General features: G+C 45.3%; 1 protein-coding gene and 1 non-coding gene across 5 annotated transcripts in view; both read left to right on the top strand.

Moving 5' to 3' along the window:
• The window catches only part of UBE4B (ubiquitination factor E4B), a 148,326-nt gene extending 130,049 nt beyond the window's left edge, over positions 1-18,277 (top strand). For all 4 annotated transcript variants that reach the window (XM_024253272.3, XM_054556655.2, XM_054556663.2 and 1 more), the window contains 5 exons: positions 5,227-5,361; positions 8,149-8,340; positions 15,684-15,858; positions 16,456-16,602; positions 16,936-18,277. In XM_024253272.3, the coding sequence (XP_024109040.1) occupies positions 5,227-5,361; positions 8,149-8,340; positions 15,684-15,858; positions 16,456-16,602; positions 16,936-16,997 (711 nt within the window). In that variant the 3' untranslated portion in view covers positions 16,998-18,277. The remainder of the gene's footprint in view (positions 1-5,226; positions 5,362-8,148; positions 8,341-15,683; positions 15,859-16,455; positions 16,603-16,935) is intronic.
• Positions 377-479, top strand: LOC112130958 (U6 spliceosomal RNA). Its single transcript, XR_002913123.1, has one exon. It is a non-coding gene; the product is annotated as a U6 spliceosomal RNA (small nuclear RNA).
• Positions 18,278-18,601: the final 324 nt, after the last annotated feature.

Here is an 18,601-nt window from a genome sequence, read left to right as displayed (position 1 = left end):
ATTCTCTGAGTAAGGTCCTATCCAAATACTCCCTCAGGTTTGTCTTCGCCAATCAGCATAGCTGAAAATTCTCACCTTTCTCCTTACTTCTGTAACACCCACTTTATGCCATTCACAGTGCTTGGTATGCCCAGCTTGTATTTTATTTACTTATTTGTTTTTTATTATTATTAATAAATAAAGACAGAGTGTTGATCTGTCGCCTTGGCTGGAGTGCAGTGGCAGGATCATAGCACACCACAGCCTCAACCTCCTGGGCTCAAGTGATCCTCCTGACTCAGCCTTTGTAGATCCAAATAGCTGGATCTACAAGCATGTACCACCACACTTGGCTAATTAAAAAATTTTTTTTTTATGGAGACAAGGTCTCACATGCTTGCTTCAGCAGCACGTATACTAACATTGGAACAATACAGAGAAGATTACCATGGCCCCTGCTCGAGGATGACATGCAAATTCATAAAGTGTTCCATTCTTTAAAAATAAATATTAGGCCGGGGACGGTGGCTCACGCCTGTAATCCCAGCAGTTTGGAAAGCCGAGGCGGGTGGATCACAAGGTTAAGAGATCAAGAACATCCTGGCCAACATGGTGAAACCCCATCTCTACTAAAAATACAAAAATTAGCTGGGTGTGGTGGCACGCCACTGTAGTCCCAGCTACTCCGGAGGCTGAGGCAGGAGAATTGCTTGAACCCAGGAGGCGGAGGTTGCAGTGAGCCAAGATCGCGCCGCTGCACTCCAGCCTGGGCAACAGAGTGAGACTCCATCTCAAATAAATAAATAAATATTAAAGAGAGAGAGTCTTGCTAGTTTTCCCAAGCTGGTCTTATATTTTATTTACTTATTATTTTTATTATTAAATTATTTTTTATTTTATTTTATTTTATTTTTTGAGACAGAGTCTCACTCTGTCACCCAGGCTGTAGTGCAGTGGCGCAATCTTGGCTCAATTTATGCCTGCTGGGATTACAGGCATGCACCACCACGTCCAGCTAATTTTTGTATTTTTAGTAGAGATGGAATTTTGCCATGTTGGCCAGGCTGGTCTTGAACTCCTGGCCTCAAGCAATCCACCCACCTCAGCCTCCCAAAGTACGGGGGTTACAGACATGAGCCACCATGCCCAGCCTTATTATTATTATTATTATTTTTTAATAGAAACAGAGTCTTGGCCGGGCACAGTGGCTCATGCCTGTAATATCAGCACTTTGGGAGGCCGAGGCCAGCAGATCACCTGAGGTCAGGAGTTTGAGACCAGCCTGGCCAACATGGCAAAACCCAGTGTCTACTAAAAATACAAAATTTAGCCAGGCATGGTGGCAGGTGCCTGTAATCCCAGCTACTTGGAAGGCTGAGGTGGGAGAATCACTTGAACCCAGGAGGCGGAGGTTGCAGTGAGCTGATACCGTGCCACTACATTTCACATTTCAGCCTGGGCAACAGAGCGAGACTCCGTCTCAAAAAAGAAAAAAAAAAAAAAGAAAGAAAGAGAGTCTTGCTCTTTCGCCCAGGCTGGAGTGCAATGGCAGATCTTAGCTCACTACAGCCTACAACCTCCTGGCCTCAAGCAGTCCTCCCACCTCAGCCTCCCAAAATGCTGGGATTATAGTTGTGAGCCACCATGGCCAGCCAGCGTATATTTTAGATGTTGGAATGCAGGTCTATAGCACATTCTCATATTCATAGTCAGTACTTAATAGCATTTGTTTATGAGCCAACTGAACAAATAATATTGATTTTTTCCTGTGTTAATGGATGAAAAAGGCCCAAATATTTCCCACAATTGCTATTTCAGAAATAATTTTTATTTGGCTTTGAAGTCGCTTTCTACCTCCCACTGCCCTGGCTGTTCCTGCTCATCTCCCTGACGTCTGAGCTTGGTGAGCTCCAGCACTCAGCCCTTAGGCTTCAATTTCTTTCCCATTCGTGCTCTCTAGGTTAGTGTTTCTCAACGAGGGCACTAGTTGGAATTTTGAGCCTAGTGGAATTTGGTATAATAATAACTCATGATGAGAAACCGTCCCATATATTGCAGGACATTTAGGATCTCTGTTTCCTGCCATTTAATGTCAGGGATGTACCCTCCTACCCCCAGCCTTCAGGCAACGAGAAACACTGTCACACATAACCTGATGTGCCCCGGTGAACATCACTGCGTGGTGAGCTCAGGTATTCCAAGGCGTTAAATACCTGTATTCTAAAGACCCCAGAATGTGTCTTCCCAGCTAAGATCTGACTGTAGGCTTGTAGACCAAGTATTTGTCTAATCAGTGTCTCAAACTCACCGTGTCCAAAACGGAACCCTTGATGTTGTCCACATCTCCTGCCTGAGTTTGCCCAATCTCAGTAAATGGCGCCTTCATTCTACCAGCTGCTCAGGCTCAATGCTTTGGAGTTGTTCTTGATTTCTCTGCATCTCTCAGCAAATGCCTCTAGGCTCTGTCTTAAAATATATCCATTATCTAACCTCTTCTCAGCACCTCCAGACTGTTGGCATCTCTTACCTGGGTTATTGCAGCAGCCCACTGCTTGGTCTTCAACCTCCACTCTTGAGCATGTCCATATCAGGGATGGTGTTAAAAATCTGTCTGATCAACATCGCCACTCAGCTCAGCCATTTTGGGCTTCCCTTCTCACTCAGAGCCAAATCCTATGATGAGAGCAGCCTACAGCACACAGAAGGACCTGGCCCCACAATGTTTCTGCTCTCAGCTTTGGACAGTCTCTCCTCCACTCACTCTACCCCAGCCAGACTCACCTCCTGGCCCTTCCACTGACACGTGAGGGCCTTTACACCTGCTCTTCCCCCTACCTGGAATGTTCTTCCCTCAGATTTTCCTGACTCCTTCAGATATGCTCTCCCTCAGGGAGACCTTCCCTGACCACCCTTTCCAGAATAGCATTCCCTGACCCCTGACCCTGCCTCATTTTTACTCATCACTGTCAGACTTACTGTGTGTCTGTTTGGGTATTTGTTTCTATGAAGCAGATCCTCCCTAACGGAATCTAAGCTGCATGAGAGTTGGGAGCCTTTTTATTCTGTCTCCAGTGCCCAAAGGCTGTAGAAGGGCCTGTTGAGACACCCAGGTACACATTTAGGTAGTTCACGCCTGACTGTTCTTGTGTCTTTCCTGGGCTGCCTTTCTTTCAGTAGGCTCATTCTTGACCAGGGAACGGCAGGCCCCCCAGTATCCCTGCAGAATCTCCATCAAGCACAGACTGGAGCACTTTCCCAGAGGGCACTCACCGGCCAACTTCAGCTCTTCCAGCTGTGTTCCTTTCCCAACAAGAAAAGACCTCTGAACAGATGTAAGAATTGAGGCTTTTCCTGATGGGTCTGTGTTTGATCTGTTTCAGAGCCTGCAGTGCAGTACCTGATTGTATCCATGAGCCAAACAGCTCTTACTATCTCCTCCCCAGCCCATGGCAGAGTTGAAGGAGGAGAGTGCGCCAGAGGCTAGCATGCTGACAGTTCTGTGGTGTGACAGCCTCACAGTGTGGAAAGACAAAATTTTAAAAGCTTGGTAGTCCATAGACACTTGTAGAGGCAGAGAGGCAGACCCCATAGGCCTCAATACGGTGGCACACTGCATCTCATAGTTTTAAAATAATGAAGACTGGCTGAGCATGGTGGCTTACACCTGTAATCCCAGCACTTTGGGAGGCCTAGGTGGGCAGATCAGTTGAGGTCAGGAGTTTGAGACCAGCCTGACCAACATAGTGAAACCCCATCTCTACTAAAAATACAAAAATTAGGCCAGGCGCAGTGGCTTACGCCTGTAATCCCAGCTCTTTGGGAGGCCGAGGTGGATGGATCACCTGAGGTCAGGAGTTCGAGACCAGCCTGGCCAACATGGCGAAACCCCAATCTTTACCAAAAATACAAAAATTAGTCAAGCATGGTGGCACGCACATGTAATCCCAGCTACTCGGGAGGCTGAGGCAGGAGAATGGCTCAAACCCTGGAGGCGGAGATTGCAGTGAGCCAAGATCACGCCACTGCACTCCAGCCTGGGCAACAGAGTGAGACCCTGTCTCAAAATAAATAAATAAATAACACACACACACACACACACAATTAGCTGGGCGTGGTGGCCCACTCCTGTAATCCCAGCTACTTGGGAGGCTGAGACATGAGAATCACTTGAACCCGGGAGGCAGAGGTTACAGTGAGCCGAGATTGTGCCACTGCACTCTAGCCTGGGTGACAGGGCAAGACTCTATCTCAAAAAAAAAAATAACAGTAATAATAGAGGGCCGGGCACGGTGGCTTACGCCTGTAATCCCAACACTTTGGGAGGCCAAGGCAGGCAGATCACCTGACATCAGGAGTTCGAGACCAGCCTGATCAACATGGAGAAACCCTGTCTCTACTAAAAATACAGAATTAGCCGGGCATGGTGACACATGCCTGTAGTCCCAGCTACTCGGGAAGCTGAGGCAGAAGAATCACTTGAACCTGGGAGGCGGAGGTTGCGGTGAGCCGAGATCGCGCCATTGCACTCCAGCCTGGGCAACGAGCGAAACTCCGTCTCAAAAAATAAATAAATAAAATAATAATAATAATAATAATAATAATGGTGACTAAGTAAAAGTTATTATTAAGGGAAATAAACTACCCTTTCTTAGTGCCATGATGTGTGTCAGATACTATGTTCGATTATCTTATTTCATCCTGAATAGAAGTTGATGGTGACTTTTTTTTTTTGAGACGGAGTCTCACTGTCACCAGGCTGGAGCTCACTGCAGCCTCAGCCTTCTGGGTTCAAGCAGTTCTCCTGCCTCAGCCTCCCGAGTAGCTGGGACTACAGCCATGCACCACCATCCCCAGCTAATTTTTGTATTTTTAGTAGAGACAGGGTTTCACCATGTTGGCCAGGGTGGTCTCGATCTCTTTACCTCGTGATTCGCCCACCTTGGCTTCGCAAAGTGCTGGGATTACACGCATGAACCACCGCGCCTGGCAGATGGTGACTTCTTTTATCATTGAGGAAGCGGAGGCTCATAGGAGTTAAATAAGGCACCAACATCACCTGGCTGGAAGTCTCAAAGAGCTCCGATGCTGAAAGGATGAAACTTCAGTTATCTGGGACATGTGGCGGGCGGTTCCATCATTCCCTAAGCATGTTGGGTTTATCGCACACTTTCCGGTTATGTGCTTGGCGCTTTGCTGAGCTGATGACCAGGACCGAGCCTTACTCAGCGTCTGTTCGATGTGTCCTAGGATCAGCAGCAGGCTCGTCAGTCTCAGCTTGCTCAGGACGAGCGTGTGTCCCGCTCTTACCTCGCCCTGGCCACCGAAACCGTGGACATGTTCCACATCCTCACGAAGCAGGTCCAGAAACCCTTCCTCAGACCGGTGAGTAGAAACCAGGGGCTCTGTTTGGTGGTTTGGACTCCACATTCAGACTCTCTCACTTATAACTTTAGCAGTTGTTGAAGTCCTGGAAATTTTAGGATCACAGTCATCAATAAGTGAAATTCTGTTACTGATTTTGTTCCCAGTTATGCTAATTGATACAGACTCTGCTGATGGACTGAAGAGCAGATGTCTGATGTCACCACATAGTCTACAGCCACTTCCAAATGCCTTACTGCACTTTGTGCTTAGACAGTACATTGGATTATTCATGTTGATGTCATGACATATTTTCACCATTATTGATTCCTATATTTTACTTATAGAAAAAGCATAAGGTGCCAGGCGCGGTGGCTCACGCCTGTAATCCCAGCACTTTGGGAGCCCAAGGCAGGCAGATCACAAGGTCAGGAGATCGAGACCATCCTGGCTAACACAGTGAAACCCCATCTCTACTAAAAGCACAAAAAATTAGCCGGGCGTGGTGGCGGGCGCCTGTAGTCCCAGCTACTCAGGAGGCTGAGACAGGAGAATGGCGTGAACCCGGGAGGCGGAGCTGGCAGTGAGCCGAGATCGCGCCACTGCACTCCAGCCTGGGCAACAGAGTGAGACTCCGTCTCAAAAAAAAAAAAAGAGGAAGAAAAAGCATAAGGTAACAGCTGTTGACAATGGAAGGATATTAAGTAGAATAATTGAGACCGTGTAAAATCTTTGGCTCTCTTAGCTGTACCTTTGTTACACTCAGGAAGCCAAAGGTTAATGGGAGCCGGCCATCACTAGGGTTTATGGTGGATTGCAAATAGTCAGAATGTTTGTTCTCAACGAATAAGACCTGTTTCCTGTTTCTAAAATTGAAACTGAGCAGCATCACTGAAGATCTCTGCCCTGCTTCAGCCACCCCCACCACAAAGTGGAGAAGTTGTATGGTGTGGCCAGGACAAGGGTCGTGAGGAAGGCAAGACGGGGACCTAAGATTCGGTAGCCATTTGCCTATGTGGAGACATGTTTACTTTACAATGGAATATGATGTTACTGCATATTTCCCCTGATTTTCTGTATTTGCTCTTACCTCCGTTATGTGACTCCTGTCATCTCCAGCAGAGGCACTACTGCCACTCCCTGGCCTGGGGACAACTCTTTTCCACCCTTTTAACTTTCCACCTCATGTCTTTTCATAAACAGATTTCAGTGCAAGAGCCATGGAACACGAAACAAAACAGCTCACTGCCCAGACACTGGCCTCCCTTCAAGGTTTGCAGAATTCTGTGAAGGCCAGATGGTAAATAGTTGATTAATTCCTCTGTAACAAGGTCAACACCCACCTATTTTGTACACTTGTTGGGAAGACTAAGCGAAAACACACATAGAAGTACCTGGCGTAAGGGCGGGCACAGTGGCTCATGCCTGTAATCCCAGCACTTTGAGAGGCCAAGAAGGGTGGATCACCTGAGGTCAGGAGTTCCAGACCAGCCTGGCCAACATGGCGAAACCCCGTCTCTACTAAAAATACAAAAATTAGCCAGGCATGGTAGTGCATGCCTGTAATCCCAGCTACTTGGGAAGCTGAGGCAGGAGAATCACTTGAACCCAAGAGGCAGAGGTTGCAGTGAGCCGAGATCATGCCACTCCAACCTGGGTAACAGAGCAAGACTCTTCTCAAAAATAAATAAATACATTTATTTTAAGGCCTGCTCATAGACCTGAGCCATCTGTACACTGTAGCCCTGTTCTTTTGGTCCCAGCCTGTGCCTGTGCCTGCTGTGATGTTTTCATTTCATTTGCTACACTGTTTACTATCTGGCCTTCGCAGACAAAGTGTAAAGGCATTTCATTTTGCAAACCTTTAAGGTTTGTATTTTCACCTTCTTTACTGACTAGCTCAGATCTCTCCTACTTCAAACAGAATGACCAACTCTGTCCTGTTATGACTCCTTTATTTCACAGCTTCTCAACAATGAAATACAGGAGTACTCTGTGCAAAAGCAAATTCTTGAAAAGCTAAGTATATGTTGAATTTGTATAAATCCAGTTATTACATTTCATGAAAACCTTGTGATTTAAAGGAATGCTTTCATGACTCCCTTTTATGGCCAGTGTTTAATGCTCTCTAAGCCACATCTTCCTGTTTCAGGTTTGCTTAAAACCATGTATGCCCAACCGTAGTGGGTACTGAGTCAGCTTGTGAGATTACTGCATAGATTATTACTATTTTCCAGGTGTTTCATTTAAGTTTACTCTGTCTCATTGACTAGATTTAAAACTATTCAAGGCACAACTTTTATCTTCTTTCCTTGCATTACTTTGTTATTTGTATCTGATAAGTACATAAGAATGACACAGACTGAACAGCCAGGGGCTTTTAACATTTATGGGGAAAAAAGTTTATGAAATATTGGCTGGAAGAGCTGACTCAAAACTTTTTTGGCTCAGATAATGGTAAGATTTGTATATTTTTCGCTCTTTACTTGTTTCTCAATGAATTTGGAGTGATACTTTTTTTTAATTAAAAGCATAAATGTAAAGAAAAGTTTGGCTTCTGTTGGTATTTATAAATAAATATTTCATCAGCCTGCAACATTCCATTAAGTATTATAATTATCAGATCAGAAATGGGGAGTAAAGTTGGAATATAATGTTGTCTTTCTTCAGCTTATGATACACAGCACCTGTAAGGATTCTTTGAAGATTAATCCAACCAATTCCTGTTCCTCCACTGAAATGGGAGTTTTTGGTCCTTTTCACTTGTCTCAACAGCATGAATTGTCCTATTATCCTGTGATTTCCTAGGAACTTGGACCCCGATTGGCTGCAATGCTGAACTTTAATCTTCAGCAACTCTGTGGCCCCAAGTGCCGTGACCTGAAAGTTGAAAACCCTGAGAAATACGGCTTTGAACCAAAGAAGCTGTTGGACCAACTGACGGATATTTACTTACAGCTGGACTGCGCTCGGTTCGCGAAAGCCATTGCTGACGACCAGGTCAGTGAGTCAAGTTGGTCTCTCTGTGAGTTTACTGGCAGATCAGGAGATAATAACCACAGTGGCCAGGGAACTTGTCTGGTGTAAATGAAGATGAGTGGGTTGTTTTCCTTTGAGTGTGAAGGGCAGATTCGGGCTGGGTGCGGTGGCTCAGGCCTGTAATCCCAACACTCTGGGAGGCCAAGGCAGGGGGATTGCTTGAGGCCAGACTGCAGTGAGCCATGATTGCACCACCACACTCCAGAATGGGTGAGAGAGTGAGATCCTGTCTCAAAAACACGGTGTCTCACGCCTGTAATCCCAGCACTTTGGGAGGTCGAGGCGGGCAGATCAAGAGGTCAGGAGTTTGAGACCAGCCTGGCCAACATGGTGAAACCCTGTCTCTACTACAGATACAAAAAATTACCTCGGTGTGGTGGGTGCATGCCTGTAATCCCAGCTACTCGGGAGGCTGAGGCAGGAGAATCGCTTGAACCCAGGAGGCAGAGGTTTCAGTGAGCCGAGATTGTGCCACTGCACTCCAGCCTGGGCAACAGGGTGAGACTGTGTCTCAAAATAAATAAATAAGTAAGTAAGTAAGTAAAAAACAAAAGTAAAGAGCAGATTTGGCGCTCTGAGCCCTCTCCAGCTGAGTTCTTACCCCATCTTTTTAAGGGCCTTCTTGACAAATCCATTACATTTCTGAAAAGAGCCCGGTTTCTCAAGGGATCAGAATCTTCTTCCCTAGTCTCCTGCTAGAGTGCTGTTATTTTGGGGGTTGTCCGGATTGAAAACCTTGTGTGGTTTTCTTTACATTTTTCCCTGTCCTTTATTCCGTGGGTCTCCTGTGAGCAGATCTGTCTATGTGTGCTTCATTTCCACAGCCACCGATTTAGGCTAAGCTGTCCCTGTGTGATCTTCTAGTCATCCCATAAAGGGCTGGCCCCCTCCATGGTCTGTTCTGCCTCATTTTCAACGTCCTCACAGCTAATGTTTATTAACTGTACATCGCATTTCACCCACTTTTCATATCTCCACCCATTTAGTCCTCACAAAATCCTTTGATGTAGGTTCTATGAAGTCTTTGTTTTAAAGTGAGGAAAGAGGCACAGAGAGGTTAAATAGCTGCTCAAGGTCACAGAGTTAGTGTGGGACAGAGGCACGATCGATGTCCAGGCAGCCTGGCCTTGAACCCATATCCTCAGTCTCTCTGCTGTCCACTTAAAATGCCCACAAAGAACCATGCTTGTTTCTGTGTCTGTCGTTGTTCACGCTACTTATCCAAATACTATTCATGGCTCAGGTTAATCATCAGTAGGCATTCTAGAAGGTTCTTTACACATATCTCATCCAAGGGAGTAATATTACAATAGAAGCATTGTAGGTACTTTTTTTTAATGACAGCTTTATTGAGCTATAACTCACATATGTAGGTGCTTTCTGATGTAGCAGGGGAAGTGGTCTTAACAAAGGATTTGCAGTGAAAAAAAATACATAGTCATGTGCTGTTTCTGTCAATGATGGACCACAAAGACCATGTGGCCCCATCATATTATAATACCGTATTTTCACTGTACCTTTTCTATGTTTAGAATACTCACCATTGTGTTACAACTGCCGACAGGATTCAGTACAGTCCCACACTGTACAGGTTTGTAGCCTAGGAGCAATAGGCTATACCATAGAGCCTCGACGTGGTGTAGGCCACGCCATCTAGGTTTGTGTAAGTAAATTCTATGATGTTTACACAACAACGAAATTGCCTAACAAGACATTTCTCAGAGCGACACATGACTGTATGTCTAAAGCAGTTTTATCATACAAAGTAGTGGTCCGTTAGAGGGTTAGGAAATTTTAGTTACTTGTAGGAGATGTTAAAATATATACTGCTGGCTGGGCACAGTGGCTCACGCCTATAATCCCAGCACTTTGGGAGGCCGAGGTGGGCAGATCACAAGGTCAGGAGATCACGACCATCCTGGCTAACACGGTGAAACCCCGTCTCTACTAAAAAAATTAGCCGGGCGTGGTGGCGGGCACCTGTAGTCCCAGCTACTCGGGAGGCTGAGACAGGAGAATGGCGTGAGCCCAGAAGGCAGAGCTTGCAGGGAGCGGAGATTGAGCCACTGCACTCCAGCCTGGGTGACAGAGCAAGACTCCGTGTCAAAAAAAAAAAAAAAAAAAAAAAAAATATATATATATATATATATATATCGCTTTACTAGCCCCCGTCTATATAATACTGCACTGATTTAGAAACAGAAGGCAAGTCATAGCCTGCAGTGAGGGAAAGAAAAGGGAAGCACTTACCCACTGAGGTGGGGTCCACACCTGACTGTAGCTGGTGTCTCCAGCCCAGCCAGAGGTCGGTGTGGAAAGCCCTGGGGCTCTTCCATCGTTACCGTAGAGAGACTTGCAAGAGCTATTTAGTGTGTGCCCTCTCCAGGGTGGTTGTGCTGTGGCTGCCACATCACAGGCGCTTAATGTAACACACAGAAGGTTTCGGTGTGGGTGGGCACAGCACGCCCAGTGAGGTGATGCAAAGCAAGTGGGTGACAAAGGAATGCTTTGAGCAGCCTTGCTTTGGTGACCAACCACACATTGCATTGTCTGGTCATGCCTTAGATTATGGTGGTGGCCTCTGGTGGCACCTGGCTTGAGTCGTCGACAGCAGTTTCTGGCACAGTGACACACGGGGCTCCTTGAATGTCTAAATAGTCCTGTTCTTCCAGAGCGGTGAAACAAACACACATGTGCCAGTGACACATGGAGAGAAAAGCATATTTTAAGAAGTGTTGGGGCTGGGCGCAGTGGCTCACACCTGTAATCCCAGCACTTTGGGAGGCCAAGGTGGGTGAATCGTGAGGTCAGGAGTTCGAGACCAGCCTGGCCAAGATGATGAAACCCCATCTCTACTAAAAATACAAAAATTAGCCAGGCACGGTGGAAGGTGGCTGTAATTCCAGCTACTTGGAGGCTGAGGCAGGAGAATAGCTTGAACCCGGGAGGCAGAGGTTGCAGTGAGCTGAGATTGCGCCGCTGCACTCTAGCCTGGGTGACAGAGCAAGACTCCATATCAAGAAAAGAAAAGAAAAAAAAGTATTGGGCTGGGTGCGGTGGCTCACACCTGTAATCCCAACACTTTGGGGAGCCGAGGCAGGCAGATCACCTGAGGTCAGGAGTTTGAGACCAGCCTGGCTAACATGGTGAAACCCTGTTTCTACTAAAAATACAAAAAAATTAGCCAGGCATGGTGGTGTGCACCTGTAATCCCAGCTACTCGGGAGGCTGAGGCAGGAGAATCGCTTGAACCCGGGAGTTGGAGGTTGCAGTGAGCCGAGATCATGCCATTGCACTCCAGCTTGGGCAACAAGGGTGAAACTCCGTCTCAAAAAAAAAAAAAAAAAAAAAAAGAAGTGTTTTTGCTTCCTTTCACGGTGTGGTGTGTATGCTGATTGTTGGGTATTTTCTGTTTATATTGGCCATAAGCTGATGAGGGGACTGCTTACTTGATTGTTTTAGAAGAGAGCTTTGGTGGGGCAGGGGGCGGTAAGTGCAGAAGGACGGACGGTTGGCAAGCACTGGGGAAGAGGTTGTAGAATTGCATTTTCTTCTTTGGAAGCAGCAGTATCTTAGTTTGCTTTGGTATGTCTTAGTTTGGTTTGGTATGTCTTGTTTTCTGGGAAACACAAAGGAAGAAGAAAATGACAGCTTTGCAGGTAAAGAAACTGAGAGGCTTCTCTCCCTCTATACCAAGAGTAGGCTGAAGATCCATGTCCAGAAGGCTGACAAAAAGGTGCCTGGGTGAAGAGCCACTGAGCTTGATGCCCAGGAATCTGAGGGCAGAGCTCCACGCCAGAGAAGTGGGATACCACATTGGTCCTGGGAGCCAAGAGGACCAGGACAGGGAGATGTTAAAGTGGCCAAGACTGTGTCTTCATGGGCAGACGCCAGTTCCATGGACAGACTGCATATCTGTCGTCCATGAAGCATTGTCTGTTAACACCATTTTCCATTAAAAAAGAAAAAAGATTCAGCATCTACTTAGAAAATAAAAAAAAAATAGCCAGGGGCGGTGGCTCACCCCTGTAATCCCATCACTTTGGGAGGCCGAGGCAGGTGATCACAAGGTCAGGAGATCGAGACCATACTGGCTAACACGATGAAACCCCATCTCTACTAAAAATACAAAAAATTAGCCAGGTGTGGTGGCGGGCGCCTGTAGTCTCAGCTACTTGGGAGGCTAAGGCAGGAGAATGGCATGAACTTGGGAGGTGGAGCTTGCAGTGAGCCGAGATCGCGCCATTGCACTCCAGCCTGGGCGACAGAGCGAGACTCTATCTCAAAAAAAAAAATAAATAAATAAAAATAAATTAAAATAAAATAAAAATCCCATCAGAGTCACGCTTCCCTCATGCAGTCAGTCTTTCCTAAGTAATTGCTCCCTCCTCTAACCTACCAGAATATGAGTCTGCATCTCACAAATTTAATGCTTCATTTTCTTGTTATTTTTTTCTTCTTTACTGAGGTAAAATTAATATATAACATAAAAGTAACCATTTAAAAGTGTACCATTTGGTGGCATGTAGTACAGTCACAGCATTGCACAGCCACCACCTCTACCTAGTTCCACAACATGTATCACCGCAAAAGGAAAACCCTTAAAGCAGTCACTGTCTAGACCCCCTTGCCCCAGCCCCTGGCAACCACAAATCTGCCTCTCTCTTTTCCTATTTTTGGATTTACCTATTCACCTATCTGGGATATTTCATATAAACAGACTTATACAGTGTGTAACCTTTTATGTCTGGCTTCTTTCACTTAGCGTCATGTTTCAAGGTTGGTTCATTTGTGTTGTAGAATGTATCAGTATTTCATTCGTTTTCATGGCTGAATAATATTTCATTGTATGGATATACCACTATTTGTTTATCCTCATCCATTGATAGACATTTGGGTTGTCTCCAACCTTTGGCTCTTGTAAATAGTGCTGCTATGAACATTTGTGTAAAAGTATTTAAACACCTGTTTTCAGTTATTTCGGGTATACACTTGGGAGTGGGATTGTTGGTCATGTGGTAATTCCATGTTTAACTTTTTGAGGGATGCCAGAATGTTTTCTACAGCTGCCACCCATTTGACATTCCCACCGGCAATGTATAAGGTTTAAGTTTCCATTCTTTTTCATTTTTTTCTTTTGTTTACTTTATATTCTTTCCATCATGAAGTTTAAATTAAACATGTTAATTTGTTTTTGTTTCTTAAATACTCATCCTAGTGGGAGTGACGTGGTATTTCATTGTGGTTTTGATTTGTATTTCCCTAATGTCAAATACCACTGGACACCTTTTCATGTGCTTGCTGGCCATTTTTATATTTTCTTGGGAGCAATGTCTTTTCATGTTCTTTGCCCATTTTTTAATTGAGTTGTTTGTGTTTTTGCTGTTGCGTTGGAGGAGTTTTTGTTTTTTGTTTTTTGGGTTTTTTTTCAGACGGAGTCTCCCTCTGTTGCCCAGGCTGGAGTGCAGTGGTGCGATCTCAGCTCACTGCAACCTCCACCTCCCAGATTCAAGCAATTCTCTTGCCTCAGCCTCCCGAGTAGCTGGGATTACAGGCGTGCATCATCACGCCTGGCTAATTTTTTTTGTATTTTTAGTAGAGACGGGGTTTCACCATGTTAGCCAGGATGGTCTCGATCTCCTGACCTCATGATCCGCCCACCTCGGCCTCGCAAAGTGCTGGGATTACAGGAGTGAGCCACCGCGCCCAACCAGAAGAGTTCTTTATGTATTCTGGATGCTAGGTGATATCAGATGATACATGTATCATTGGATGTATGATTTGCAGATATTCTTGTGTTAGTCTATTGTATCACTATACAGAAATACCCAAGGCTGGGTACTGTATAAAGAAAAGAGGTTTAGACTGGGCACAGTGGCTCACGCCTGTAATCCCACCACTTTGGGAGGCCAAGGTGGGCAGATCACCTGAGGCCGGGAGTTCGAGACCAGCCTGGCCAACATGGCAAAACCCTGTCTCTACTAAAAATACAAAAAAAGTAGCCAGCCGTGGTGGCGCACACCTGTAATCCCAGCTACTCGGGAGGCTGAGGCAGGAAAATCACTTGAATCCAGGAGGTGGAGGCTTCAGTGAGCCGAGATCGTGCCTCTGCACTCCAGCCTGGGTGACAAAGCGAGACTCCGTCTCAAAAATTAAAAATAAAATTAAATGGGCGTAGTGGCATGCACCTGTAGTCCCAGCTACTTGGGTGGCTAAGGTGAGAGGATTGCTTGAGCCCAGGAGTTTGAGGCTGCAGTGAGCCATGATTGCACCACTGCACTCCAGCCTAAGCAACATAATGAGACTCTGTCTCAAAATATATATATATTTATAGTAAAACATATATGGCAAAAACACTGGCCACTTGTTTGGGGATGGTGATACAAATACAAATATATATCATCACTAAGCAAGTGGCCAGTGTTTTTGCCATATATGTTTTACTATAAATACAAACTACAACATACTTTGCTGTTTGGCATGGCAGTGATTTTTATGAATTAGACACCTGTGAGGTAGATGTTACTCTGCCCGTTTTACACTCAAAGAACCTGGGCTCAGGAGGGTTCAGATTTGCCTACAGCCACACAGCTGGTAGGTGGTAGAGCCAGAATTCAAGTTCAGATTTGTGTGGGTCCATGGTGGGCACCTGTCCTCCACTCCACATCTTCCCTTCCTGGGGACATAAATCGTGTCTGTTCCCAGGCCTATTCATCAGTTCACCAGGGTGGTCTAACATCCATGGAGCCCCTGACATGTGCTAGTGCTGAACTAAATGAGCTTGAAGAGGCTTGAAAGTGAACAGGAGAAAGCTCCTCTAGAGTATGAACAATAGTGAATTGTTTTTACCATGCTTACCTTTGTGGAAGAGAGCTGAAATTTTCACCTCTTCTTTCTTATAGGCTGCCAGGGCACAGTGCCCCCCAAGGACTGAAATAGACTAGATTTCCTTCTCTTTTTAATGTTTAAACTTTAAAAGAAATGAGTGCTAGCTGTAAAAATTAAAAAAAAAAAAAACCCATCTGCTTCAGTCCTGCAGCCCTCTCCAGAGGGAGTGACCTCGTACAGTTTGGCACATATTATTCCAGTCTTTATCCATTTGTAAGCATAAAAAGTGCATACTTTTATGTGGCTATAAATGCATAAAGACTTGGATATGTAAAATATATAAGTGTATATATAATTTTAGGGCTTTTTTAGGGGGGGAAAATCCACAAATGGATTATACTTTGGATATTTTCTGCAGCTCGCCTTTTTCCACCTGACATACATTTACGTCTCACATTGCCATTCCTCCTTTGCAGAGATCCTACAGTAAGGAATTGTTTGAAGAAGTTATTTCAAAGATGCGGAAGGCAGGGATCAAATCCACAATAGCGATAGAAAAATTTAAGCTGCTCGCCGAGAAAGTAGAGGAGATAGTGGCCAAGAATGCACGCGCAGAAATCGACTACAGCGACGCTCCTGATGAGTTCAGAGGCAAGTGGACTCGTCGTTTTCATGCTGATTTCTTTTGAGTTAACTGGAAATTGATAACATTACAAGAGGACGTCCTGTGCTATTAATTTTTTAATGATGTGCTAGAGCTGCTTTTTGAGACAATCTGTCTTAAATTACATTTGCCTATTTTTAGCTCATATTGTAAATTGAGAGGAAGAAACATCCTTAGCCTGACATAAAGCCAGATAACAACCCTGAAGATTCTAAGGGCAGGGCTGCCTTTGCAAGTGGGGATTCACATTTTCAAAGAATTCCCAGAAGTCCTAAGACAAAGGATTCCAGCCTGCCGTCCTCGCCATGGAGCCTGTGGGGCCTGCTGCTGGGTCTGTCCCAGGCTCTTTCTTCTCTGTTCCCTCCCCCCAGCAGTAGCTGACAAAGAAGCGCCTTCCCCTCTACAAAAGGCAACGTATATGCCTTTATTGAAGGCTGATTTCCTTCTAAACCTGGGGGCCTCACAGGGGCCCTTTGATTGCTGTTCCTTTGGATAGATTTTTCGCCGGTAGAACGGGCTTTGTTTTCTTTTTCAGTCGTGGGCTCTCTTAGTAGATAAGAGTTTGCTTTGCTTTGTCCCTGCAGACCCTCTGATGGACACCCTCATGACAGACCCCGTGCGGCTGCCCTCCGGCACCATCATGGACCGCTCCATCATCCTGCGGCACCTGCTCAACTCCCCCACGGACCCCTTCAACCGGCAGACGCTGACAGAGAGCATGCTGGAACCAGGTAGAGGAGGGTGCAGTTTGAGGTGCAGCGCTAGCGTCAGTACCAAGAGACAAAGCCCAAGTCACATATCGGAGATGAAGCAGAAGGGAAATTTATCAAATGCAGAAACTACCCTAGTTTATGACACTCTGTAGCAAAGACCCAAAACACTCTTGGCCTTTTTTCCCTGCAGACATCCAGTCCCTCCCTCTCATGTCCCAGTCCTTCTGGAGTCTTCGGCTCAATGAGGGAAAGAATGGCCTTTTCTTCCCATTTATACAGAGCAACAAGCATCCTCTCTCAGGAAGAGCCCTCCCATCTGGGGCATTAATCCTCCTTTTTTTCTTTTCTCAGTGCCAGAACTGAAAGAGCAGATTCAGGCGTGGATGAGAGAGAAACAGAACAGCGATCACTAAACCGTTCCGCCGCCCACCCTCTGCTAGACACAGCCAAGGCCAACAAGGCAAGCAGAAGCAGCGGCCGCAGCGAAGCTGCCGTTCATGTGTTGGAGGCCAAATGTGGCAAACCACCCCAGGCCCACCCAGAGTGAGCAAACGCTGAGACCTGAAAGGACATGGATGAGAAGAGGAGCCCGGTTCCTGTACATATATTTAAGTGACAAACACGGTCAAAAGCTTAAGGGACAGGTTTTATGGTTGCTTGTGTAATAAAGCACGTCCTTTGTATGTCACAGTTTTGGGGCAACGGAAGTCTTTTAGTGATGGCTAATGGGTCTGGGCAGCATCCCTTCATGAATTTTTTTTTTAATCCAATATCCGTTGATTTGATTGTGATTAGAGAACCTTGGACATTTTGCTGCTAAAGAATCTTTTCTCCCCCTCCCCCTTGCTGACCCTACTTGCACTGCTGTGGATTTTTTTAAGAGAAGCAAAAACAAAAATAAACTCCTTTCCCTGGCCCTCCAAACATATATTCTGTGAGATAACTGTGCCTGCTACCAAGTGTTAATCCTGGGATCGTATTTTTATATCATATTCACATATTTGTTTTTTTAATTGGTGTTAGATGACATGATTAATAAAAAAGGCAAGATATTTTCAGAATTTGAATTTCAGTTTTTTTTCTTTTGAAATGTCCCTTTAAGATTTTTTTATTCTAAACAAAATAAACAAAATATTGCTGCTCTGGTCCTTGTGATAAGCCTCTATTAGGCATCTGAGGAGCAGCTGCAGCAAAATCTAGGGGTGTAAGTGTATCAGGACTTATGTGACTTATCATATTTTGGGGAGATGAGGGTTGGGTTTTTTTTTAATGCTACGTGACAGTTCAAAACCTTCACAGTTATCCTCTGGGGGTAAATCAATTCTTCAACCCTTGGGTGTGTGAGTTTGAGGCAGGGTCATTTGTATGATGTGTTTGGCCTTACCAAAGCAAAAGAGGGTGCAAGAATGTGGGAGTATGTCTGCCGGTTTCAACACACACAGACAAACACAGCCACACGCGCACACAAGTATAAGACTTTTTGTATTACTGCTCCCTACTTAACATACTTGAATTCTTGAATTTCCTTGGGGTACAAAAAAACAGGATTTGAAACCATAAAGTGTTCTGAAGAAATTAAGTCTATAAAAACATACTTTCTTTTTTCTTTTCCTTTTTTCCCCTCCACAGACAATGTCCTCTGTTCAATTCCTAACGCAAACTACAATAAATGGTGATACACATTCAGAAGAAATCTTCTTTGAGTCTCTTTTTTGTGGAAAAAAAAAAAAAAAGGGCAGGGCGGGTGGGTAAACAAGAGCCAAATGAGTTTGCATGTGGTGAATGATCTTTCCTGGATCCAATTAGGAGCTGCTATTTTTAAAAGAGAACTTTCTTATTCATGTCAGTCTCGACATTTGGTTCTCACTTCACTGTTTGCTGATTTGAGGGGGTAAGCTTTGTCATATTCAGTCTTCCACCTTTCTTGAATTTCTTCTGCTTTATCTCAAGTATCTTCCCTGACCTTCAAGATTCTTCCTCAGGCCGGGCGCGGTGGCTCACGCCTGTAATCCCAGCA

This window comes from Pongo abelii, chromosome 1 (assembly GCF_028885655.2).
Source record: "Pongo abelii isolate AG06213 chromosome 1, NHGRI_mPonAbe1-v2.0_pri, whole genome shotgun sequence".
In the NCBI taxonomy this organism is placed as follows: Eukaryota; Metazoa; Chordata; class Mammalia; order Primates; family Hominidae; genus Pongo; species Pongo abelii.
The sequence above is the reverse complement of the archived record's forward strand: the minus strand, read 5'-3'. Positions and strand labels throughout refer to the sequence as shown.